This window comes from Lissotriton helveticus, chromosome 2_1, assembly GCF_964261635.1.
Source record: "Lissotriton helveticus chromosome 2_1, aLisHel1.1, whole genome shotgun sequence".
Lineage (NCBI taxonomy): Eukaryota > Metazoa > Chordata > Amphibia > Caudata > Salamandridae > Lissotriton > Lissotriton helveticus.
This window is the reverse complement of record NC_136059.1, coordinates 330,614,851-330,641,719: the sequence shown is the minus strand read 5'-3', so window position 1 is coordinate 330,641,719 and position 26,869 is coordinate 330,614,851. Positions and strand designations below refer to the sequence as shown.

General features: G+C 46.8%; 1 protein-coding gene across 1 annotated transcript in view; it reads left to right on the top strand.

Annotated features, from left to right (window-relative positions):
- Positions 1-26,869, top strand: part of SLC45A2 (solute carrier family 45 member 2) — a 431,739-nt gene that overhangs the window by 107,946 nt on the left and 296,924 nt on the right. The window contains exon 3 of the mRNA XM_078677280.1: positions 3,214-3,542. Coding sequence (XP_078533406.1) covers positions 3,214-3,542 — 329 coding nt within the window. The remainder of the gene's footprint in view (positions 1-3,213; positions 3,543-26,869) is intronic.

The following is a 26,869-nucleotide window of genomic DNA, read 5'->3' as shown; positions in this document are numbered from 1 at the left end:
ATGGTAGGGAATACAGTAGGGGCAGGTTCTGGCATCTTGAAGTTACGTTTAGGGCCTCAATTTTCTGGGTAGGCTGTGATCTTCTATTTTTGTTTTCTCACTTCATCTTGGGATATCTTAACAGTCTGTATGTTATGATTATCTATTCTTTTAATCTATATTTTGTTTTCTTATCTGTTATGTATCCTTTTAGATTATATTCACCGTGTTGACTGCACACTTGAAGCCTGTGTTCATATATTTTATGTATCATATGTCTCTCCATGAGGCTGACTGCCGTCCTGGCATTATAACCTAGGTATAGTATACCTTAGCGTCTACTTAGCCATTCTTTACCACGCTGGCTAATTCTTTCTCTCTTTCTTGGTTTCAATTTTCTGGCACATCTATTACTATTGGGTCTCCTCTGATTGTCACGCTCACTTTTGGAATATTCTTGTGATACACACAGCTATCAGTCACAGCGGTGCCTTTTCTTCGGTGAACACCTTTTTCTTAAACTCGGCAGTGGTCTCGCTGGCATCCTTAAATTGAGCTTATCTCTAGTTGGTGCACTTTTTTCAATTATTTTCTTCTATTTCCTACTCAGTGTGCTACTCCCCCGGGTTTTAAGTATAGTATTCAGATATCCTTGTGTTTCAGTCCGCCTGATGGGTACCCTTCTGTTACCCTTTGAGAATATATAGGGATGTATTAAAATTTGCACCTTATCTTTCTTCGATCTAAATATGTCCATGTTTATATTGTACATTTGTCTTTGTGGGCCTTCCTCCTCTGCTTGCACATGACCTTGTTGCCCTGAAGAAGATGTGACCCGAATTAGGGTCTAACACCGTAACGCGCTTCGGCGCTGGAGTAACTGTACTCCCTTTGTTGGCAATTGTTTCCTTCAAGAACCAATCTCAATATGGATTGTACTAGTGCTGTAATATGACAATTAACCAACTTTGGATGTTATGTATCAGCATACTTTGTCTGATGCTCTTATGTTGATGTTAACTTTGTGTTTGTACCACAAGACTGTATTTGCACATGTTTATGTATTAATATTGTGATGGGATGTTTGAGTATGTATGAGTCAGTGTCTGCTTGTTTGTTTGAAAGAGTGTACGTGTGCAGCTCAGGATGTGTGTAGTTTTTTTATGTGTGAACTCATTTTGTTTGATATGTCTTTTTTACTATGCTGAATAAAAATTAAAGAAACATGATACCCCTAATTCACAAGGTCTTTATGATTCTAATGTGAAAGGTACCACATCTAGGACTGTTATGTACATATTAGTGACTAATTGCACTATACAAAGTAATTCTTAGGCAGAGTGTCTGTTCTAGTTGTTCCTTAAATCCTGTTCAAGTTAAGCACTACACGGCCCCTGCTTCTTTACTGATCCCTGGCATCTTAACAGCACACGCCATTGGCTAGGCACAGGTTCAGTCACCCCAAGTCATATATGCACCTTCAATTTGCTTTTCCTTCCGAGCAGTGTTCGCATTTAAAAGTCTTAGTTCGTGCAGCAGGGTTCTGCCTGCATTTCAGGCTCTCATTTGCACACCATCTGCAGCCCTGCAATTCCCTGCTTTCAGAAGTTTGATTTGTGACAGGTACGCCAACAGACTGGATCAGACGAGTGCAGCAGCCTTGCTCCAGGGATGACTTTGGAGTTGTTGGTGCCTCGGTGGCAGGATCACTAGAGATGTGGAGGTATTGGCAGTCTTTGTCCAGTGGATTTCTCCTGCAGCTTCATGTCTTCAGCAGTTGAATTCAATCTTTGTAGACTGGGTCTTGAGAAATGCTAGTTCGGCTGATTCAGCTTCCGGGCTGATCTCAACTGTTGCTAACCCACTGTCTGGTAGTTGCTCACTATCTCTGTTTGGCTTTTCCTACTCCGCGAATATTATGGGCTCATCTCTTGACAAGTCTTTCCTCCTGAAGTCCAGGCACACCCTATCCGTCTCTCAGCAGGCAGCAGGCTTTTGGGGAGACCATCGGCTCCTCCAGATGAAAGTGCAGATTTCAAGTGATTTCCATTTACCTCTGGACACTGGTTGTCAGGTATACACTCAGTCTGGTCACCTACCAGTCCTTCAAGTGCTCTGCAGAAGACTCTCTTCTTTGTTCCAGTTTCAAGTTCTTCATGACAATGTGGGGTGGGTTGGATCACACTTTTATAAATGGCTTCTGGTCTGTGGACTTAGAGCCACTGAATGAGGTTTCAGAATCATTTTGAGTTTGCTCTTTTTCAAATGTCATTTCTAGTTTGCTTTCCAGACACAGCCTTTGTGCAACGTGGTGGCTCTCAGAGCAGCTACCAGTGGGGATAGCTCCAGACAGAAGTATCCAAAACAAGCCCTCCAAAGCATCAATAAGAGACAGAAAAAAGAGCAGGCCCGCCTAGAAACGCCGTCACCTTGTGCAATATAAATTAAAGTCTCTCCTTTTCCCTCTCCCTTTTACCAAATGGGAGTAATTAGGAAAAACTATTCAGAAGTCTAACGAGACCCTCCTGGATTTCTAAAGGGAGTCCTGTCTTCACATTCACTTCAGTGTCTAGTTCTCCACCCTCCAGCCACAGGACTGCAGGCGATACACGTCCATTTTCTGGGGGAAGCTGTTTTCATGCTTCAACTTGTATCATGCTAATCCATGGGCATTCAAAATGGACCTCACTGTGTGTCTCTTTCTTCCTCCCTCCATTTCTCCATCTCAACCTCCTTCTCTCCCTCCCTCTCTCCATAGGATATCCCCACGAAATTCTGTGATTCACATCATCGCAGAACTTTATGTGAGTGGGATCAGTGGACGGCATGCACTCGATCACAGGAAAATGGTCACTTGATATGATAGATCCAGTGCATGGACAGAAGCCCGCTGCCTACTTCAGGGCAGACTTGCCGAAGCCCTCAAGGCTGCAAGACAGGTCCTGGCCCTCACGTTGTCACAGACAGACCTAGACCTCTGAGCACATGGTAAATCGCTGTGCTGTCAAGCCCGAAATAGAAGACAGGTTACAATTTTTACTTGAAGCCCGAAACTCAGGTCAAGAATACAAACCCGCTCGCTAAGCAGGGAACATTTCCGTCCCAACATCCATGTAAGGATTATTTAATTCTGTCTAGTGGGAAATGTTTGACTTGTTGTTCTAGTAATCTTAATACTGGTTACATATTTAAAAATGGTGTGCCATGTTTTAAATGTCTATTTCTGTTTTGTAGGGCTTGGCGGAGCTCTAGGATATGCCACTGGTGCCATTGATTGGGAACCAACCTTTCTGGGATCTCTGATGGGGTCTGAGTTTCAGGTCATGTTCTTCATAACAACGCTGGTGTTTGTGGGATCTCTTGTAATTCATTTGTGGAGCATCCCTGAAACGCCTCTAATAAACAACAAACAGGAAACCAGGCCTCTGTTGAAAAATGAACTGTTCGAATATGGCTCTATAGAGAAATATGGAAATGGATATTACACACCCACCAATGAAAACCACGAAAACACTTCAGTCACGTTGGCAGGAGATGCCGATTTAAGCGAAAAAGATTCACAGGTAATTTATAAAGGAGATTATTCTTTTAATATAACAATATGGATTAATTCGGAAAAAATATTTTTAGGATATTGCTAAACTCCATCCTTTTGAACAGGTAACTGCACATTCTGAACCTGTAGTTTCGAATGCTCAGAACAGAGATGACACCCACAGGGAAAAAGTATACAGGTCTAAAATTAACCTAGAGTAGAATGACAAGTTAAGTTGAAACCGTGCTATCAATTTTGAAAGTTTAATTTGCATTTTACATCCCTTATATCCTTACAGCAAATTTACAAGTTCAACAAACCATAATGGGCAAGAGCTACTTAAACACCCTAAAGCATACAAAAAGTGAAGAATGAAATGCTTGAATTAATCTCAGCCACTGGTAATTACTCGAGCCGCATCTCAGACCATGGTTATTTTGCACACCATGCCACCCCAGTTTGGACCTGCCTATCTGCAAATCAGTCTTGACTCTGCTGCAGTGGGAACAGTCCCGCCTGAACTTTAAAGCCACGTCCTCCCTGAACCGGAACATAAGTAACCCCGGACTGGTTTCGCCCTTATTATGGGTTTATCAGCTGGGTATAGTTTAAACCCCCGCCAAAGCTTTGAAAGAAATCTCACCAGGGAATACTATTCTAAGACAGTGTACTGTGCTTTTTACCGTTTATAAATGGCATTGCCACTGTGCATGTGTTCCTTTTTAATGCCATAAATATCCTTGCATAGATTTACTGCTTAGGGTAATATGTTATTAATTGCTCCATATATTAGATGCGAACTACAAATATTTCAAAGTTAAAAATTGTGTGACCAGAAAATGCTCTCATGTTCATCTGATAGATTGAGACTCAAATATTCTCTTTGTGGCAAAGCAGGGTGTGTGCCTGTGGTTCATGACTCTGACAGTATTACTCCAAATGAACTCAAGAATATTTCCACTCCTGTGGCTTTTGAGAAGCTTTTCTAACCAGTTCAATAATCGGTCGTGGCTGCAGCAGATGATGGAAATGCCAGTACTAGAGTTTCTCAATTGACCATACCCGTGAACGTCCCCAGTACCAGTAGCAAGCACCAGCATGACAGCTGATGCATGTCCCTCTGAAGATGCTGACTTAAATGACATTTACAGAAATTATTAACCACTCCCACATTCATAAACTTTTCAGCTATTATTGTTGATAGATGTATTTTTGTTCAATAAGGAAGAGATTGAAGTACTTCCTCAACAGCCTTTGGCCAGTGATAACACCTGTACTTTTTCTTTGAGAAGATGGGGAGTCGGGTGGGGGTTTCAGGATCCTCACTGAAAAGACATTTAGATTGCAGAAGAGGGCACAGATGTTCTGTAAAGCTGATCATGCAGCAGGCATGTTGTTCTGTCCCTGTAAGAAATTGGTTTTTTGGTTAACTGGGTTGGGACTCAAGTCCAGCAACAATCCCAATCCGTGTCCGGATAACGCACAAGCAAACCTGTGCTAAACTCTCTGGTAGCTTTGCACAAAGCAGCCAGGCCTAATTGAGAAGCAATGTGTAAAGTATTTTTGCAACACTTCAAACAGTAATGCAGTAAAATCACGCCACAAAAGGAGCCCGCAACAGACTTTTAATTTTTCTTAAATTAATTAAGACCAAAATGACAAACATACACTCAGTAGAGACCGAGATGTCCTATGTTAACGATTTTAGTAAAATAATGCCAAAAGGCGTAAAACGTCAGTTCTGGAAATCTGGTTGCACCAGACTGGAACAAAATCACTAATTCAGGCCAACTGCGAAAGAGTGCGGGCCAGCTACCGGGACCCAGTAAAGCCTACTGAACAAAGTACCTTCAAACCTGGTTTGAGAAGCGTTGCAAGGATCTGCGTCAACTGTGTGTTGCGCAACCAAAGCAATTTGTCAGTTCCGAGAAGCGACGATGCTGCGGCAAAAAGTCATGCTGCGTCGAAGATCCTGTCGATGAGGGTTTCCGATGTGCATTCCAGAGTCAGGGATGTGTTGCACATTCCTTGTTTCTGAGAAGCTGCAACGCTACGGTAGGGAGTCCAGTATCGAGACTGCTGTCGACGAGGGATGTGACGGCTTGCACTGAGTATGCGTCACACAGCGCAGTACCGATGTGACAGCAGGCTGCATTGCCATGAAGGTCCTTGCGGTGGTTCTGATCCACGCGACTGTGGCTATGCCGCAGTTCTCTTCGGGGTAGCTCCGTGCAGCAAAGGAGATGCGTTACTTCTGCTGCATCCACAGAGTCTGACAAGCACCTTAGACTCACTTCCTAGGGTCCAGGACTGGGATGGCATCATTTGGCAGGGCAGACTCACAGGTGGCAGTGTCTGGGTGCAAGGTTGCTGGAAGCCTGTGGTGTTGCTGAGGCTTCAGATCAGGAGGCCAGCCAGTTGTGCCCAGTGGCGTTACAAAGAGGGGGGCGTCCTCCCCCCGGCTCTTACCTGCGGCCGTCACAGGGTGGCATATGCAGGAATCAACAGCACCCTCCCGCTCTTCTTATCTGTAGCTGATACAGGGCGGCAAACGCCGGAATCGCCAGCACTCCCAATCCCTCCTACATGCGGCTGCCGCGGGACGGCAAATACAGGGGCTGCCACTAGTGGCAAAAGGTCTAGCTAAGCCACTGGAAGTGCCCTAGTGTTCACTCAGGATTCTGGGTTCAAGTGACGCAGGTGAAGTCCTTCTCAAACAGGCAGGAGAGCAGCAGGCAGCAAGCTAGTAGAGAGATGTTTAATAAATAAAACAAGACCAAATTGAGCAAAATGACCAAAATCCAATCAGTCGAACCAGAGCAATTCAATTGTAACTTTTTTTTGTTGTAAAAATAGCGCCAGAAAGCGTATGGCGCCAACAGTGGATTTCTGGCTGCATTGGACTGGACAAAGTCACAAGTTCAGGTCAGCTGCGATAGAGCGCGGCCTAGCTACAGGGACCCAGTGAAACCTGTTAAATAAATTTCCTAAAATCCTGGTTTGCTGAGCATTGCGACGATCCACGGCAAAAATGCGTTGTGCAACCAAAACGATACGTTGGTTCTGAGTTGCGGTGCAGCTTTGGTGCAAGGCTCTGCTGTGTCTGCGTCGTAGATCGCATCAGTGAGGGCTTGCCATGTGAAGGGCTTGCCACGTCAATATGGGATGCGAGGGCCTGCGCCGAGAATGCATCACGCAGTGGCGGTTCTGAAGTGGCGACGGGCTGCGATGCGATACAGGTATTTGCTGATGTTCCAATCCATGCAGCAGCGACAATGCTGTGGTTCTTCTTGTGGTTGCACCACGCAGCAGAGAAGATGCGTCAGCTCCAACAGAACCACAGAGGCTGCCAAGCACCTTGAGCCCACTTCTAATGGTACAGTACTGGGATGGCACCACCCGGTAGGGCAGACTCACAGGTGGCACAGTCCAGGTGCAGGAGCAAGGTTGCTGGAAGCCTGATGTGTCCCTGAGGCTTCAGATTCGAAGCCCAGCCATTTAGGACTGAGAGTCACTCTGGGGTTTAGGGTTTAAGTGATGCAGGTCCAGAACTTCTCACCCAGGCTGAAAAGTAGCAGGCCAGCACAGCATACTTTCTTCCTGGCAAACTATCCACAGGTCCAGAAGTGTACAGAGAGTTGGTATTTGAGGTCCAATATTTATACCCAGTTGTGCTTTTGAAGTGGGCCAGAAGCTACTAGAGGTTTCCCTCTGAAGTCCCCAGGCATCCTGCCTCCCTTGGCTCTAGACTAACTACAGGGGGTATGTAGTCCTTTGTGTGGCTGTAGGGCTCAACCTATTACAGTGTAAGTGGGGCTGTTCCCAGCTCCTCCCTCCCATCCTGCCAGTGAATGCCCATCCAGGCACAACTAAACTCCCTATTGTGTGTAGGCATCTAAGGGGGAATACACAAAACCAACTGTCAGCTACACCCAGTCATGTGACCCAGGTACAGGCACTAAATGGCTACGGCAGGAAAATACCAACTTTCTATAAGTGGCATTTTCAAACTTGTAATATAAAATCAGACTTCACCAAAAGTTAAGATTTTCCATCCCAATTCCAAAGGCACTAAAAATGAAGAGATAGCCTGTTCCCATTTGGAAATTACACTCATAATCTGTACTAAGGCAACTCCAATGCTGCCCTCTAGGTGAGGTAGTCCTCACAGTAGTAAAAAAACAAAATCTTAAATTGTTTTACTACTAGGACATGTAAAACGTAAAAGTCCGTGTCAAACGTTTTAAATAAGCTGCACGCTGCCCTCTGGGCTGTCCAGGGCCTACCCTTAGGGTGACTTATATGCATTAGAAAAAGGAAGGTTTGGGCCTGGCAAGCGGTTTATCTTGCAAGGTAGAAATTGCAGTTAAAAACTGTACACACATGTTCTGCAGTGGCAGCCCTGAGACCTGGTAAAAGTGCTACTTAAGTGGGTGGCACAATCAGTAGGGCAGGCTAACTAGTAGCATTTATTTTACAGGCCCTGGGTACATGTTGTACCACTTTACTAGCGTCTTTAAATTAAATCAAATATGTCAATTGGGCATAATCCAGAGTTACAATGTTTTAAGTAGTGAGCACATGGCACTTAAGCTCTGGTTAATAGTAGTAAACTGTGCAGTGCTCAGGCCACCAAAAACGAACAGAAGGTAAAATGTTTGGAGAAAGACCACCTTAAGGCCGACCGGTCTAACAGCACCACTTGTATTCCAAAAGAAGAATGGCCTCAGATGACTGTTCTGGGAATTAAAAGTTCCAAGGATGCAAGAAAATTATTTGAAGTGACTCTAAAATAGAAGTTTGAAGATGCACCACAAGCAGAAAACCTCTCAGAAGATGAACTTGCTCCTCCGGCTTGAAGATCGTCACCACTAGAGAGGCTGGAACACAGGCGAATAGCAGATCTCAAGCTGAGGCTTACTTTCACCACCAGGGAGGCACGCCAAGCACCTGGCCATGCCATGGGTGTTGCTTTTTTATAAACAGTGGAATCCTCTGTATTGTGTCGCTCAGATAGGGTATACAGTTACACCTTTTTAGGTGCTCCCATTGGGACAGGAGTGGCTATGCTGGTGATGGAGTGGTAACAAGTTGGCAGCAGACATGTGGCAGCCACAATCCTCGGCGGAATGACTCCTGTCATGCAAGCACGAACCACATACAGAGAGCTCGTGCTCTGAGCAAGGGGCAGAGGGGTCAGACAATAATACCCAGGACAAGAGGTTTATGGGAGTGGTAACGAGCAACTATGGCAAACCATGACATACTGTAGAACATCAAAAAATGGTTTGCCTATCTTGGTTGTGCTTTTACAAACGTTGTCCCTTCATTATATTCTTTGATGATGCAATATAATTTTACTGTGATTGTTCTACAAGGAATGAACAATATAATTGTTGAAAAAATAAATCTCATACTTGTGTATATCAAACCTAATTGTGCAAAGAACACTTTACACCAGTACATTGGAGAATGCCAAAGAAGCAGGTAGTGAGAACCACACTTTCATAGTAATGCGCACTTCACCTAACACGTAATGTGTGCAGGTTTGGTCAACATGAAAAGAACAGCAGGACGTGGTGATGTAGCCTTCATACTGCACAAACATGATGTTGTTTAAGAAGTGGTATCTTCTCTGCTGAATACTAGTGTAAGAGGGCAGGCTGAGTCAGACGATGTTGAATATAGCAAGGGGAATACAGCTTCTGCTTACAACAGATATGTAGACAAATTAAAGTATGTATAAGTATTGTTGCTCATTAGATGTGCTTCCATTATTATCTTGCCTCTATGGGCTACAGTAAATTCCGTCATTCATAGAGAAAGAGAGAAGTTCTGTTGATGATTAGGTTGTCTACAGATGTCTCTGAAGGCACTGAATGATGGATGTATGACATCACAACGCATGCTTTCACAACGCATGCCATTACGACGCAACTTTTACAACGCATACCATTACAAAGCATAGTGCTTTGGGGTGCTGGATAGTGAATAGTTTAATTTACTATTCCAACTCCAGTCCCCGTGGATAGTAGGGAAGGTGTTGGATAGTAAATTAAACCTATTCCCTATCCTAGAGCGCCCCCCAGCGCAATGCGTTGTAATGGTTTGCGTTGTTAAAGTTGCGTCGTAATGGCACTGCGTAGTAAAAGTTGCGTTGTAAAGGTTGTCTCCCGAATGAACTAAAGTCATTGAGCGTGTGAAGCATGGATTTAACTCCGCTCTCCGGGGCTTGGATTTACCAGCAATAATATATGTTCATAAAGACCAATTTAAATAAACACAGTCTAGATAATTACCCACTTCCTGTAAAAAAAATTAAAAAAAATGTTTAGGAGCTACCAAGCTGCCGCATGTGCATAGAAGACGTGATCACATGTTAGCTTATACTTGTCTTGCACTGAACTTCACTTGCTGGAAAACATGTCTGCCATTACCAGGTCCAAGATTTTGCAACTTGGTTAATTTAAAGTTTTCACTATTGCACCTCCATTGGTATGCTGGTTTTCTTTCTCATCCATGATTTTTGTTTACTCCATCAATGACATCAAACATTTGGACTGTGCTTTATTGACAGGTGATTCAGAAAAGGGGGTGGTGATGAACAGAGTGTCTGAATTAAGCAGACCACTCTTACCCAGTCCAAAGATCAGGGCTTGATCCATCACCGTTATTTAGCTCACTGCCCCATCCCAGCTCAGAACCTGGCTATATGCAAATGAGTCTGTCCCTGGCCCAGTGCATCATGGGAACAGGGCAGACCAAACTACCAAGCCAATTCTTCACCAGAAAGGAGACAAGCTTCCGGGGACCGGTTTCTGCCATTTCAGGCGTCGTCGGCCCGGCTTGCTTGAATCCTGATGGAGCAGTGAGCAAGGGACTCATGTCTGAGTATACCCTTCCACGCTTATGGTGGACAAAATGATTCAGAAAAGGGGGTGGTGATGAACAGAGTGTCTGAATTAAGCAGACCACTCTTACCCAGTCCAAAGATCAGGGCTTGATCCATCACCGTTATTTAGCTCACTGCCCCATCCCAGCTCAGAACCTGGCTATATGCAAATTAGTCTGTCCCTGGCCCAGTGCATCATGGGAACAGGGCAGACCAAACTACCAAGCCAATTCTTCACCAGAAAGGAGACAAGCTTCCGGGGACCGGTTTCTGCCATTTCAGGCGTCGTCGGCCCGGCTTGCTTGAATCCTGATGGAGCAGTGAGCAAGGGACTCATGTCTGAGTATACCCTTCCACGCTTATGGTGGACAAAATGATTCAGAAAAGGGGGTGGTGATGAACAGAGTGTCTGAATTAAGCAGACCACTCTTACCCAGTCCAAAGATCAGGGCTTGATCCATCACCGTTATTTAGCTCACTGCCCCATCCCAGCTCAGAACCTGGCTATATGCAAATTAGTCTGTCCCTGGCCCAGTGCATCATGGGAACAGGGCAGACCAAACTACCAAGCCAATTCTTCACCAGAAAGGAGACAAGCTTCCGGGGACCGGTTTCTGCCATTTCAGGCGTCGTCGGCCCGGCTTGCTTGAATCCTGATGGAGCAGTGAGCAAGGGACTCATGTCTGAGTATACCCTTCCACGCTTATGGTGGACAAAATGATTCAGAAAAGGGGGTGGTGATGAACAGAGTGTCTGAATTAAGCAGACCACTCTTACCCAGTCCAAAGATCAGGGCTTGATCCATCACCGTTATTTAGCTCACTGCCCCATCCCAGCTCAGAACCTGGCTATATGCAAATTAGTCTGTCCCTGGTAGTTTGGTTTGCCCTGTTCCCATCATGCACTGGGACAGGAACAGACTAATTTGCATATAGCCAAGTTCTGAGCTGGGATGGTGCAGTGAGCTAAAAAACGGTGATGGATCAAGCCCTGATCTTTGGACTGGGTAAGAGTGGTCTGCTTAATTCAGGCACTCTGTTCATCACCACCCCCTTTTCTGAATCATTTTGTCCACCATAAGCGTGGAAGGGTATACTCAGATGTGAGTCCCTTGCTCATTGCACCATCAGGATTCAAGCAAGCCGGGCCGACGAGGCTGAAATGCCAGAAACCGGTCCCCGGTAGCTTGTTTCCTTCCCAGTATAAGAATTGGCTTGGTAGTTTGGTTTGCCCTGTTCCCATCATGCACTGGGACAGGAACAGACTAATTTGCATACAGCCAAGTTCTGAGCTGGGATGGTGCAGTGAGCTAAAAAACGGTGATGGATCAAGCCCTGATCTTTGGACTGGGTAAGAGTGGTCTGCTTAATTCAGGCACTCTGTTCATCACCACCCCCTTTTCTGAATCATCTTATTGACAGGTGGACTTTTTTTAGTTGTCCCTTTGCCTTCATTGTCTCAGTACCTACAGGGAAGTGCGGATATGACTTGAAGGAAAAGCAAACAAAGATACTCTTACACCAGTTACAGACGTAGGGAAGGTACATTCATTGACTAGGATGTACACTAGCCTTTATTTTGTAGATTCTGGTGCCTGTTTTGGAGGTCGGTATGGACTGTTGATTGGAGGTGCTGGTACTAACCATTGTTTCTGCCTCACTGTGGTTATGATCATGCTTGTGCCCTATGTACAATATTTGTGACTCTGGCTTAATAACTCGTAGAAAAAGCCGGTGAATTACACTTGGGAATTCAGAAATAATTCACTCCTAAGACAGGTGTTCATCTATTTCAAAACAGGCTCGTCCCAGGATGTCACAATTTTTATCTGTAATACAATTGTACATATTGTGCTGCTGTTTAGTCTGTTGATCATAACGACAGGGCTGTGATTATTCTTGCACAAATAATAGTAGTGGGGGCAAAACATGGCTTTGAGTTTTTTTTGGGCGTTTTTCTGTGATGCATTAATTAGTAAGTAGGTTGGTGGTCCATTTTGTGTGCTTGTTTTTTGTTTGAAGTCGATCAGTTGCCGTCATCTGCTGACCAAATAAGTAACTCCTGGTGGCCGACCACACTGGTTACAGCACCAACACCCACTGACCATGCACGCAATGTAGGATTCATTCTCGACTCCTCCTTCTCCATGTCTAAGCAGGTCAACGCCGTCTCCTCCTCCTGCTACAACACCCTCCGCATGCTCCGCACGGTCTACAAGTGGATCCCGACCGAAACAAGAACGGTGACACAGGCCGTCGTCCGCAGCAGACTGGATTATGGAAACACACTCTACGCAGGAATTCCAGCCAAACACCTACGACGACTACAACTCATCCAAAACGCCTCTGCCTGACTGATCGTCAACGTCCCCCGCCGCAGCTACATCACCCCCCACCTGAGAGACCTACACTGGCTCCCCGTCGACAAGAGGATCACCTTCAAGCTCCTAACCCACCCACACAAAGCACTCCACAACGCCGGACCAGCCTACCTGAACAGCAGACTCCGCTTCCACACCCCCACCTGCCAGCCCTGCTCCGCCAGCCTCGCCCTCGCCGCTGTCCCCCGCATCCAACGAACGACCTCCAGCGGCAGGTCCTTTTCCTACCTTGACGCCAAGACCTGGAACACCCTCCCTACCCACATATGGCAGACCCAAGACCTACTCACCTTCAGAAAACTCCTCAAGACCTGGCTCTTCGAGCTGTAGCAGCAACTCCCCCCCTCCCCTCAGCGCCTTGGGACCCTCACGGGTAAGTAGCGCGCTTTACAAGTACTTTCATTGATTGATTGATTGATTGATTAATAAATTTTACTGCTTATAAGGAAATCCCTTTATGCAATGGTATTGTTGACTTTCAGAACCACAGCATATGAACATGATTAAAATAACTGTATTGCTGGTGTCACTGTGGGCATCAGGGTACTCTTACTCCTCTCTTATGGCAGTGCCCCAAACTGGAATCTTTCTGGGAAAGGGTCTTGGATGTGGTAAACGTTACGTTTGCAACCGTTATTCCCAGTTTTCCGAGCTATGTTTTCTTGGGTCTCCCTAACCCACTCACCTATCCGTTACAGTCCAATAGAGGCAGAGCAATCACCCGAGCATTGGGAGCAGCTAAACAGATTATTCTCACATCCTACACATTTGGACTGGCTACATAAACTATGGGATATATTAGGGATGGAAAAGCTGACGGCTGTTGTGGCTATCCATCATGCATGGCAACCTTGCCTCAGATACCTGTCTGAGTTTCGTGAGCTGTAGTGCCCTTGATCCTTACGAATACTGCACTTAACCTCAGCAGCTGTACCTGACGAGCACTAGGTCACCGGAGTTGAAATCTGTAGGCCTTAACATTGGCGTACGCCCGAACGCCTCCTCATCCCTGCTCTAAACCCTTCATATCTCATCCTTCTCCACCCTAACCTTCCTTCCCTGACTTTCTGCAATGCATGCTCAAACTGCCTAGTAATAAGGTCACCACTGGATGTAGGTGGGTAGCTATGCATCACCTGTTCAATATAAAATCAATCAAATAGATGCCAATCCTAAAATGATAACTGTAATTGTAGCTATCCACGCTTATATTTTTTTAAAAACGTATGGCCTGTCATCTCTCGTTGGCCCCTTTAAACAGCCTTTAATTTAAAGCACGAAGTCGCATGTTCCTTAACTGACTGGGCCATTTCCCCTGTTCAAGTTGTGCAATTTGACCTGCCGGAGTTGAATGGGGTGCGAACTTCATTGCACCTGGTAATTACCGAATGGTGCAAAGTCCACTTAAATCAGAGTTCCGACCTCTAAGAAGGTACAAACAGGAGATGGCGCAGGTGTTAAGAGTTATGCAGCTAACTAGTAATCCCGCCCAAAGTTGTGTACAAAGTGGGATAAGTTTTGCTCTACAACAAAAACCAAACCATCGACAATTCTTTTGCTATTTTTACTCTTGCAGCAGTATACAAAGAGCAATCCAGCCAGTGATCGACGTATAGAGTGTATACTGGTGTCAGCCCCCGCGCATCCTAAGTAAAATCCACATATCTCTTTAATTGCAGGATGCATGACATCATTTACCCTACTCAATGCAAATGTTTTTAGATACGCAACAGTGGAATAGCTTATACAACCTCTTCCTTAGTCTTGCCTATATTTTAAAAATAATTACACCTGGACAAACCCCCCCCCCCTCCCCCTTGCCATTCAAAGTACCTCTAATTGAATGCATGAACAGGAAGCCGAATCGTAGAGATGTACAAATGTACAAAAGAACTTAAATATCACAATTTAAAAGCTATTTCAATTTCCACCAAATCAATTGAAGAGCTGTACCTCGGTGTCGTGCCCAGGTGGCACTAGGACCCTGCAAGGCGAGGGTCAGGGACAAAGGACACCGGACACCACATCCGGTCAGGGGAGGGATCAGGGGACAGACCAGGACTGGACCTCAGGGTGAGAGGTCGCAGGACATGGGGCGCTGCATGACAGACCATGATTAAAATGCAATAAAGATTACCTGGTAACACCACGACGTCTGGCATGTATTCTGTGGGTCCAGGGAACACGACACTTGGTAAATTATCTAATTCATAAAACATGATACGTGATTGTATGAAAGTTAAACTGTTCTAGTTTGGGAGTACGAAATGTACTGCATACGTGCCAACTTGAAGAACAATCTGACTGTGTGCTGAGGGGCGGGGCCTTGTGCCAAGAAGTTCCTACAAGGCACTTTTGAACCGCACCCTATCCTCAGTCCCCCCACGGACCTCCCAGAAAAAGCTTGCTGAGTTTGGTGCTGATGTCCTTGGGTGTTTTTACACCCTTTAATGGACGTCGGCAGTTGAAAGCTTGTGGAAACCACTATTTACAGTGATTTTCAGCTCGTTTTCATTGCCACCGTGTGATATCGGCTCCCCACCGGAAGACCATGAGATGGGAGCCAATATTGTGTGGCACATTGTGCCACCGTGTGAGACTGCAGGTATGGTACTGCAACATCAGCACGATTTCTATGGACTATTGTTGCTCAATGTTCATGCTGTAGAAAGCGGCCTTGCGGAATGTTCCCTAGAGCTTCCAGCATGCTCCTGACCCTCTGCTGCTCTAACAGACATCCAGCACAGGTCGGGAGGAGCCAAGATGGCCTCCTGATTAAATGCACCAGCTTGAAGCTTCAACCGATTCCAGCTTTTGGACCCCGCCTCGGTCCTTATCCAGCAACATTGGTGGCGTACTTGCGCCTAGGAGGGTAATACCCCCAGAGAGCTGAAATAGGGGGTGATGCGCCTGTGTTGAGAGAGACTAGTGGCGAGGTGGCCAGACTCCGGACGCCTAGGCCGTAGACCGTGGCCACAGGACAGGACCGGAGGGGGGTGGAGTGAGCTGCGTACCTGGGGCCATGCCGAGGAACCGCACGGGGCTCCCCCGAGATTGGGGAGGAAGAAGGCGGATGTGAGGAGTGTGGTTCGGCTCACATGCAGGGAGGCTGTAGTTGAGATTCACTGAGGGCCTTGGCAACAGGGAGTGATACCCGATATGGGGGAGGGGGGGGTCACAGATGTGGGCCACCGCCCATGGGTGAAGATACAGAGCACCATCAGTGGGATCGGGCGATTGTGGGGCGGCCTGTGCGAGCCCTGCACTGTGGGTGGAAGCAAGGCTTTAACTGAGAGGGAGCCTGGAGTGTGCTGCTGAGGTATGGAAAACTGTGAAACAGTGAGCCCCTAACATTGGGATTAAGATATCAGAGGTCTAATCATACACGGTCTGCGTGGGATGCTAAGCAGGGGAAAGACCAAAAAGGCTATAACCCGAGGCCTTGCAGTATTGTGCAGTCCAGCACCAATGCCGCCTAAGGCCAAGAGCTGTTCTGGGGACGGCTGCTAAACCATACCACACTATCAAGGAGGCGATAACTAAGCTGGTCCAGCGTACGACGGCCAGGAAAGGTTGCATGCCTGGGGACGCGGAATCCTCATCCACTCTAGAAATCAAACATCTGATATTCGAGGGCAACAAGGCCATAAAAGAGAAGATTGATGGGGTGGCAATCACAGTGGTGCTGCTTCGCTAAGACATGGACAACCCACAAGAGCGAGTGAAGGACATGGGCAGCAGGGACGATGAGGCAGATGCTAAACTGGAAGCACATTTTCGACTGCTGGCGGACCAGGAGAAGCGCATACAAATGCACGAGATCAAATATGCAGATCTAAAAGACCGGTCCTGACGTAATAATGTCCGTGTAGTAGGCTTGCAGGAAGGGACAGATACCATGCCCAATGAACAATTCTTAGAAACTTGGCTGCCTACTGTTGTGCCACAATTGGGGGTGTTGATGGTAGTGCATAGAATGCCAGGCAAGAGGCCGCAGCCCGGTCACTGCCAAGAATGATCATGGCCAGAATGCCGAGGGTTAAGGATAAATTGAGTATATTGGCGGCCCGTCCGCACAGAAATGTGCAAAACAATGACAATGAGATCTCATTCTACCTTAACTATGGCATAGCTACTCAGAAGAAAAGGAATACATTTATGGAGGTGAAAAAGAGACTAAGAAACCGGGGACCAGGTTATGCACTACTGTTTCTGGTGCGTCTACGAGTGGGCTTACAAGAGAAGATTCATTTATTTAATCATGCAGAGGATGCTTTCCAGTTTGTAGGGAGTAACTGAGCAGCCCGGAGGAAGGGGGCACAAAAACAAAGATACTGGCTTACTGACAGGCTGAATGGCGGGGGGCAGACGAAACATTATGAGAAATCCGAGGGGCAGTGATTATCAGAATACTGAGCATTTAACGAATGTCGGACATGGTATGAAAGGTGTCCAAATGCAATTGTGCCCCTTCTTTGGTGTGTGTGAGTACCAGTGGTGACAGCTTCAAAGGTGTCCCTTACTGGAAGCCGCTGGAGCAGTGCGCTATGAGGGGAAAGTTTGAATGTAAGTTAGAGGGAACAGGTTGACACCACATGTCGCTTCCAACCCCAAGCATGACATGGTCAGGCATTCAGAGCGAATATTAAAGAGGCAGTTTGTATTTGCTGTGAAAACAGGGACGGTTCCGTTGGCTGGTATGGTATGGGAAGCCTTCAAAGTGACCATCCTTGAGAAATACATGACTACAACATATGGGATGTGAAAATCGCTGGGGGTCACAGTCATGAGGCTAGAGCACAAATAACAGACATAGTCAAGCCCGCACACTGCTGAGATATCGAAAGTGCAAAAGCGGCTGCCAGAAGAGCTACTTGAGGCAGGGGGCACAATATGGAAGCATGACTGCAGAATATACATTAAAACACCTCATGAACAGGGGGATAAGACTGGCCAGGTTATTGGCATGGTTTGTTATTAGGGAGAAGGGTAATGCAGTTGTGTCCCTAAAGGATACAAATGGGGAGACCCTAACAACATAGACATTCTGCGAAGGTCTGCGTAATTCTACACCGCGCTATATACAAAACAGGTATCGTATGGTTCCTACTATTTCTGGAAGACTGTGCGTTTGGGAAACTTGAGCATCAAAATTGCTTCCACACATACCATCAGAACATGTTGACCTAATTCCTGGCTAGCTCACAACGCACTGTCTGGACCTCTAAACCTTACAAGGTACTGGATGGTGTATGCAACCTCAGAACATGACAACCTTGATTCCCCAAAGAAATTGTGGAAACAGATCTGTCCTTTTGTTAACAACTCAAGAATGCCAAAAGGGAGACACAAGAAGTACATGAATTGGCCTTTCAAACATTTATTGAAGCAATTGGATTCTTTTGTAAAATACGTCTGCTGTAATGATTAATAGAAAGGAGCAAAATAATGTTACCAGCCTTACAAGAATGGTGAAAAGAATGAACAGTTCAACCTTTGTTCAATTGTGTTTGATCAGTTGCATACTATAATTGTACTCTTACCTAGCGCTGCACATCCTCTAAACCACAGTGTGTGCAAGTCTGCCATAATAACTTAGAGTGGTTTAACTCCCCATTTACCAGTGTGTGTGTCATCTGGGTGCCAGTCTTGGTATAGAAACGACAGCTGTCCTTCTCATGATGATAACTGGATTCAGCTGGGCTAGACTTCCGACATGTAGTGACCTCGATAATCCCATCGAAATGCTCTTCTGTCTAAAGAAAGGCTTGGTATCGTTTATATATTAACTTGACTCATTGTCTTTATACTGGAGTTCTGCTCAGGCTGCCATTATTGATTCTACCCACCTATAGCTGCTGCCGAAGAGACCACAACAAATTACATTTAGCGAAGTGACCTTATAGCCTGTTTTAGATCTTGGCGAATGGGATATGCTGTCCGCCGTATTATGATTGCATTATATCCTATGGCATTGTAATACCGCAGACGGGATATCCGTTACGTTTGTGACGGAGTATCCCATCAAGCAAGTTCTAAATGAGATCCTTAGTCCTAGTACAGAATATTCCAAGGCCTGATAATGTGCCTACGAAAAAGCATGAGTATAAGCAAACCATTTTCTGAGAACATTATCCCATACAGGCGCACAAGCAAATGTGTGTTCAAATTGTTTAGCCACTTCCATGCTAATGACAAGGTCAGCTCGTCATGCAGTACACTGGAGCTGTGCTTATGACGAGCTGACCTTGTCATGAACAATGCATATCTGGAGATTTCAGCACCCAGCCGGAATTGCCTTAGCAGGCAAGGTGTTAAAAAGATGTCAACTTTAAAGGTGTGCATGTAAAATTGAGGTGTTTGTGCCCGGGGCCTGTGTAAACTCTGGGAAAGAGCGATGTAGCAGGCCTGACGGCAGTGCTAGGTGAGCCTCATTTATCCAGGGAGGATGCGGAGATACATGACCATTTGAATGCACCAGTAGATGAAACAGACAACAAATGGACAATCAAGTATATGAATACAGGGAAGGCACCTGATAATGATGGATTGCCAGTTACATTTTATCAAATGTATGTGGATATACTTAGTGCTCCTCTGCTGGTTTTGTATAGGGAGATGTTCGAGACTGTGGTTCTCTAGACCTCGCTAAGGGATGCTTATATAGTGGTCCTGACCAACCCAAAGTGAGTAGATAGGGACCCCACGTAGACTGCGAGCAGTGTGGGAACATGACTGTATGCTCCGTACAACTCTACATGCAAGTCACGGTTGGATTTTTAAAGATTTAGGACCCTTCGCAGTGGACCCTTAAGAAACCCAGTGGAAGACAGAAGGTTGGAGAGCCACCCCACCCGTGGATACCCTAGAATCCACGTTACCTACACCATGGAAGCCATGTGCATACATGTGAAGTGATGTCGGAAACCGCCACACGAATCCAACGGAGGACTTCAGGAAAGCGCCGCTACTGGAAGAGGAGAAAGTGTCCGGGGAATCCAAATGTGGATTCTTGAACAGAGGAGTACCTAAAAGCAGAGGCGACAGAGTCTATGCCTTTCAGGAGTGACCAGGGGACTTGGAAGACGTTTTCCTCCGATGTCAGATGCTTCAGGGAAGATGATGATGATCTTGACTCAGCAGCCGTGAGGACCAGGTGATGCTGAGGAAGACCAGCAGCAGTTATGTTATGTTTTGTTATGTTAACTTGGTACTTATAAAGCGCACAGCTACTCAAGAGTGTCCCAGCGCTGTAAGACCTCGTGACAGAACTGAGAGTGTGCATTTACATGCACCACTCATGTATTATTGCTGAAATGGCCATGTTTTTAGTAGCTTTCCAAAAGTATGGAGGTCCTGCACCAGTCTGAGTGTCAAAGACATACTGTTCCAAAGACGAGCTGCTTGCACCTGAAAAGAGCGTCCGCTTATACGCATGCGGAAGAACTTGGGGTTGAGCACCTGCTGTAGCGATGAGGACCTCAAGGTACGGGACGCAATGTAGTACTGGACTCTTTTCCTGATATAAGGAGCTCCAGTGCCATGAAGGGCTTTAAAAGCAAGAACCAAAGCTTTAAAATGGGTACTCTTGCAGATCGGTTGCCAATGAAGGTATTTCCAATGGGAATACATACATGCTCTAGGGCGCAACATGAGTATCGCCCTAGCCGCTGCGTTCTGGACCATCTGCAGATGTGTCATTAAATGTTCCAGTAGACCCAGGTACAAAACGTTTACGTAGTCCAGCCTAGATACTATTAAAGCTTGGACCACCGTTTTCCTGTGTGCTGTCGGAAGAAGGGGCAGGAACTGTTTTAGCATTTTGAGTATGCCAAAGCAGAACCCCTTACTGCTTGAATCTGATTCATAGATAAGTTGTCTTCCAACTTAACCCCTAGATTCTTGACTGTCTTTACGAAAGTTGTGGGGGGGGGGGGGGACATGTCTTGGGCCACCAATTTCGCCACACTTCGCTAGGGGGATGACCAAAGAAAACTATCTCTGATTTCTCAGAGTTACACTCAAGTTGATTCGATTGAAGCCAGGAGAACACCTCAGATACGCTTCTTGTTTCGGTCGGGATCCACTTGTAGATCCTACGAAGCATGCGGAGGGTGTTGTAGCAGGAGGAGGAGACGGCGCTGACCTGCTTAGCCATGGAGAGGGAAGAGTCGAAGATGAATCCTAGGTTGCATGCATGGTCGGTGGATGTTGGTGCTGTTCTTAGTGTGGTCGGCCACCAGGAGTCATCCCAGGCTGAGGGGGTGGGTCCGAGGAGGAGTACCTCCGTCTTGTCCGAGGTCAGCTTCAGTCGGCTGCTCCTCATCCAGTCGGCGACTGCCTTCATTCCCTCGTAGAGGTTGGTTTTGGCGGTGTGAGGGTCCTTGGTGAGGGACAGGTTGAGCTGGTTGTCGTCTGCATAGGAGATGATGTTGAGGTCGTGCTGGTGGGCCACTTGTGCGAGGGGGGCCATGTAGATGTTGAACAGCGTCGGGCTGATGGATGAGCCCTGGTGGATGCTGCAGATGATGTTGGTGGCTTCGGATCGGAAGAGTGGGAGGCGGACGCTCTGGGTTCTGCCAATGAGGAAGGATGTGGTCCAGTCAAGGGCCTTCTCTTGGATTCCGGCTTCTAGGAGGCGTGTCTTTAGAGTGCGATGGCAGACCGTGTCGAAGGCGGCCGACAGGTCCAGGAGGAGGAGGGCTGATGTTTCGCCGTTGTCTAGTTGGCGCCTGATGTCGTCTTTGGCGGCGATGAGGGCTGTCTCTGTGCTGTGGTTTCATCTGAATCCGGACTGGGACGGGTCCAAGATGTTGTTGTCTTCCAGGTGGCGGACCAGTTGCCTGTTGACGATTTTTTCGATGACCTTTGCCGGGAGCAGGGAGATGGGCCTGAAGTTCTTGAGGTCCTTGGGGTCCGCCTTGGGCTTCTTGAGGAGGGCGTTGATTTTGGCGTGCTTCCAGCTTTCCGGGAATGTCGCTGTTTCGAAGGAGATGTTGATGACCTTCCGTAGTTTGGGTGCGATGGCTGCGTCTGGTTTGTTGAATACATGGTATGGGAACGGGTCTGACGGAGATCCTGAGTGGATGGAGTTCATGACCTTGCGTGTCTCGTCGTCATTGACGTTGGACCAGGAGGTCAGGCGGATGGCGCTGGTGGTGTTCGCAGGGGAGGTGGAGACTGGCATAGTCGGGCGGTTGTGGTGTTGAAGCTGTCGTTGATGTCCGCGATCCTGCGGTGGAAGAAGATGGCTAGTGAGTCGCACAGTTCTTGTGAGGGCGGGATGTCGTTGGCTTTGGCGCTGTGGTTGGAGAGCTCCTTTACGATGCTGAAGAGCTCTTTGCTGTCGTGTGCGTTATAAAGGTCCCCTTAATAACCTCAGATACTACCAACAATGCTGTTTCAGTGCTAAAATTAGCCCTGAAACCGGACTGGCTCTGGTGAAGCACTTGATAAGCTTCCACATATGAGAGTGGTAACCAGATTCACATATTTTGCCAGTGCAATATAGAAGAAGTTTAGCAAGGATATTGGCCTGTAATTGGAGGCTATCTCTGGATCAGACAAAGGTTTTTTCAGTAAGGGGAGAATTTTCGCCTCCTTCCACCTGTCAGGTACTTGACCGGTTTGCAGTGAGGCATTGAGAATCAGATTCACCGCAGGATTAATTGTCTCTGCTATGAGCGCCAATACTTTGTCTGGAAGCGGATCAGAAGGTGAGCCAGATTAAAGGGCTCTCATGATTGCCAGAGATTTATCCATCGGGATAAGAAGGAACTGCATGTGGAAGGGGGCAAAAGCTCTAGACGTTCCCCCTGCACCAGGGACTGCATAGGAAAAGTATCTTGGATGTTTTTAATTTTTTCATGGAAGTAAGAGGCCAATTGGCTAGTCCATGCTTCAGTGGGGGTGAAAGGTCTAACCGCCGCGCTTTGAGATGAAAACTTACTATTTTAAAAATGTCTTTACATTTGTTTCCAGCCAAGCCAATTCTAGAAGAGTACAAAAGTTTTTTCTCCTCAAAGACTTTATTATAATGAGCCTTCAGCGCCTGGTTATAAATTATTTTATCATAGGATCAAAGTTCTCCGCCAAACACTCTCCAGACATTTGCAGGCACTCTTACTTTTTCTAAGGGCTTTGTTGAACCAGGGGGCTGCGTAGGCACGAGTAACCTTAGCCGAACAAGTGGACGGGGTTGCAAGCGCCCATGCGCAGAGCTGAAGCCAACTCTCCAGACATTCTTCGTCGTCAAGATTATTGCTGAAGGGGATCGGAGTCTTACTGAGGGCAGTGCTCATGGCCACTGATGTAATTTGGTGGAAAGGTCTGACACTGCTAGAGCGGGCTTCCCATAAGATTTAATTGTAAAACTGAGGAGGTAGTGATCAGACCACGCAAGAGGAAGATTTAGGGCAGTTTTTATTGCTACACTGGAAAAAATCTGATCCAAAATATGTCCCTTCTCAGGAGTAGGATGATGGACAAATGGAGTCAGCTTGAAAATATCCACGGAATCCCGTAATCTAATGGACTCCTGCTCAGCTGATTTGTCCATGTGGATATTAAAATCTCCTAGCACCAAACAGTGTTTATATTTATATTTGGTGACCAAGGAAGAGACCGCATTGCTAACAGACTCGAGGAACATGCCAGCGGGCCAGGGGGTCTATAACGTAAAATGCCGGCGAAAGATTGATGCTCCGACACCCCCACAATAAACCCAAGGCTTTTGGCACCTGCAACCTCTTCTGTGGGTACTATGATGCATGAGAATTGATTTTTAAAAATTATAGCAATGCCTCCCCCCATTTACCCTCAGGCCTGTCATTTTTTAATAATCTGATAACCGGAAGGGATGGCACTGGCGATAGAAGGGTCCGAACCATCGCCAAGCCATGTCTTCGATAAGAATGGGAAGTCTGGGCTGGAGTTCACTAATAGCTCTTAAATGTGTAAGGCATGTTTTTTCATAGACCAAGTGTTTACAAGCATGGCCCATAATTGGCCATGCTCCCGGCACACTGGATCCTCTTTAAGAGCCCCGTTGTTAATGGGCGCCCTTTGTGACCTCGGCTCTATGTTGGAGGCAGTCCAGCTACATTGAGAGAAGACCAGTGCCTTCATCTCCAAATGCAGGGGTAAGAGGGAGCTGCAGCTCACACGCTTACCAATTTCTAAAAGCATCTGTCTGCTGTACCATGGGCGTTTGCCGAGATCTGGGGTCTTGCTGGCTGCCTCCGGGGTGCTGACCGGCTCAGACGGGCTTGCAAGCGGTGCATCCGCTGCGCGCATCTGCTCCGTGTGCACTCAGCTCCCCTCCTTTTATTAGCCGATTACGAGCTGAAAAGCAGCAGAAACACAGCAGGCAGCGCTATCATGAAGCTAGCCGCGTGCCCGTAGCTCCCCTCCTTTTATTTGCCAGGATTCAACTAGTAGATCGCTCACTAGCAAAAATGGCAGCTCCTAGTGCCCTGCATCAAATCCGCCCACTCAGGGTTCGTTTCCCACCTGCAACCACCACAATTCAAAATCAGGCAGTGACCGTTTTTTTAAAAAGCGTTTCCACTAACATCAATTCCATAAAAAGCAATGAGTACATAAAACAATTCCTAATAAAAAAATCTGTGCAAAAAGCGAACAAGCCAGAGACGAACTGACAAGCAGCTGGAACGCAGCAGACAGCGCTATCATAAGCCAGCCGCGTGCGCGCGGCGCCCCTCCTTTTATTTGCCAGGATTCAACTACTAGACCGCTCACTAGCAAAATAGTCCCATGAAGGATGTCGAGTGGTGAGGGGTCGGTGTCTGGCGGGAGCACAAACAAGCCTTGGCAAATGCAATCCACTCAGGAAGTCGAGAAGGTGCAAAGTTGGGACCAGCAAGGTCCAGGGGACTCATCAAAGGTATGGGAGTTAGGGCAGGCCCGAGCAATTCGGGGAGCCCAAAAGTAAAAAAGTGTGCCCCTCAAGTGGACCCACAGGTCGGAGGCGCTGGAGTCACGCGAGGACCTCAACTCGCTGACCAAATCTATGCAGGCCACAGTACACACGATGAAATAATGAAAAGGAGCATGTAGTAATGTATAATACATTTATTAATTATAAACCGTCTTTTCAGATCCACGCAGTTCACACCAAATTATAGTGCAAGGAGTCTTGAATTCTCTTTTCTTCATGGACTTCATCAGGGTTGGAATCAGTTCTTGAAGATCACCGAAGCAATCATCTAATGTACTTCATATACGCTGGTATTCGCCGTAGCGTTTATTAGTTCTTGAATTTATAAAGATTATTGCCTTCTATCCATACTGGCTTAATCTCCGTTAGTTTACGAAATGCCGTCTGTCTAGTCGTGGTCAATGCACATGATATGGTGTGGCTGAAGACTCTGGTCACAGGAGATGCTGGAGGTTGGGACTAGTTGAAGCCCGAAGATCATCTTGCAAAGAAGCCAACAAGCTTTTGCAACTGCAAGCTGGACGCGGTGCGCAGGGGTTCGGTAATTGCAACCCCCACGAGGGATTCTAGCCTCAAACGTGATGAGAGGGCAGGCCTGGAGCTGTGGAAAACCACCACCTGTGTTACAGAGCCTACGTAGTCCGGAGGAGCTCAGGATCTGCAGACCGGTCGACTTAGTTGTGGTGCCTGCAAATGCAGGGCAGTGACTCCTTCACTCCAAAGGAGATTACTTCAGGTGCCTTTGATACTTCACAGGCCTTGGAAGGTTCCTGTATGAAGCACAGGCACAGAGGATGCAGTAGACTGGCAGAGAGAACAAGTCAGGCCCAAACAAAGTCCAGGGAAGTCCAGAGTGCCCAGACGGTAGAAGTGCAGTGGTGTCTGATCTGAATCTTATCCCACGATGAATTGGTGAATCTAGGTACCTACACCCAGGTAAGCCCTTACGTACCCTAGGGAAAGGGTTGGAAGATTCAGGGGACCCTCCGGAGGGTCTGGACAGGGGGGAGGTTACTCCCATGTCCTTTGTCCAGTTTCATGCCAGAGGGGGAGCTAGCGACTTCCAGAACTGGTCTGAACTGGACCATGCACAGGGACATCAAGTGAGCCCCTATGCAGACTTTCTGGTTCTGGCAAGCGCACCCACCCGGTTCCAAGACAATAAATCCTGTCTGGGAGGTGGTCACACCTCCCTTTGAAAGGATGCCTATTGTTCCACCTTCCTCTGCTCGAGGTTGGCTCAGCAGCAGGAGGGCTGAAATGTGTCTCTGGTTGGCAGCAGATCTGGAACAATGGCACCGGGATCACTGAGAGCCTATCGGATTGCTCTTCCAGTGCTTGGAATCATACCTTTCACACCGTTTGTGGTGTGGGAGGTATTATTCCAACATGTTTGATACCAAACATGATAGGATTCGTTGCAGCTGTTTTCGAGATGGTCATTGCGTAATTATGCAGTGTCCCTCTATATAGTATACGGCTTCTTCACTGACAACCCGTGAGAATGGACTCCGTAGGCTGCTGTGGTGTCCTACTCATGCAGGGGCACCCTCTCACTTAGAACCAAGCACCCTTCCTTCAGGATTACAACGACCTGCTATAGGGGTGACTTATAGGTTTTGAATGCAGTGACCTTTAGATATAGTAAACCTATTTCTTTCGTAAGTGGTGCATGCACCAACTTACACAGGCTGCAATGGCAGGCCTGTAGTTCCATTTTGCATGGTCTCCCATGGGTGGCATAATGCATGTGTCAGCCCATGGGGGACCTCTGGGGTACCTATGCCCCGGGTACCTTAGTACCATGTACCAGGGACTGATAATGGTACCCAAGTATCCAATCTGGAGTGTTACTCAGTACTCAACACAACAATATAGGGAGAAAGCAGATAGACTGGGGTCCTGATTCCCAGGATCCCAATCAGACCAATAAAAATACAGCTTAACACCAGGCAAAAAGTGGGGGTAACCATAGAAGTAGATCCTACGGATAGCTTAGATGATAGCCTGTGCAGATGGCTGAGATTACCATTGTCCCTGATGGGTCGCAGAGCTATCATATTGCCCAGGGTTTTGTATGTGCTATGTCCGAAATTGTTCTGACTTTGTCTGTTTTAGGAAATC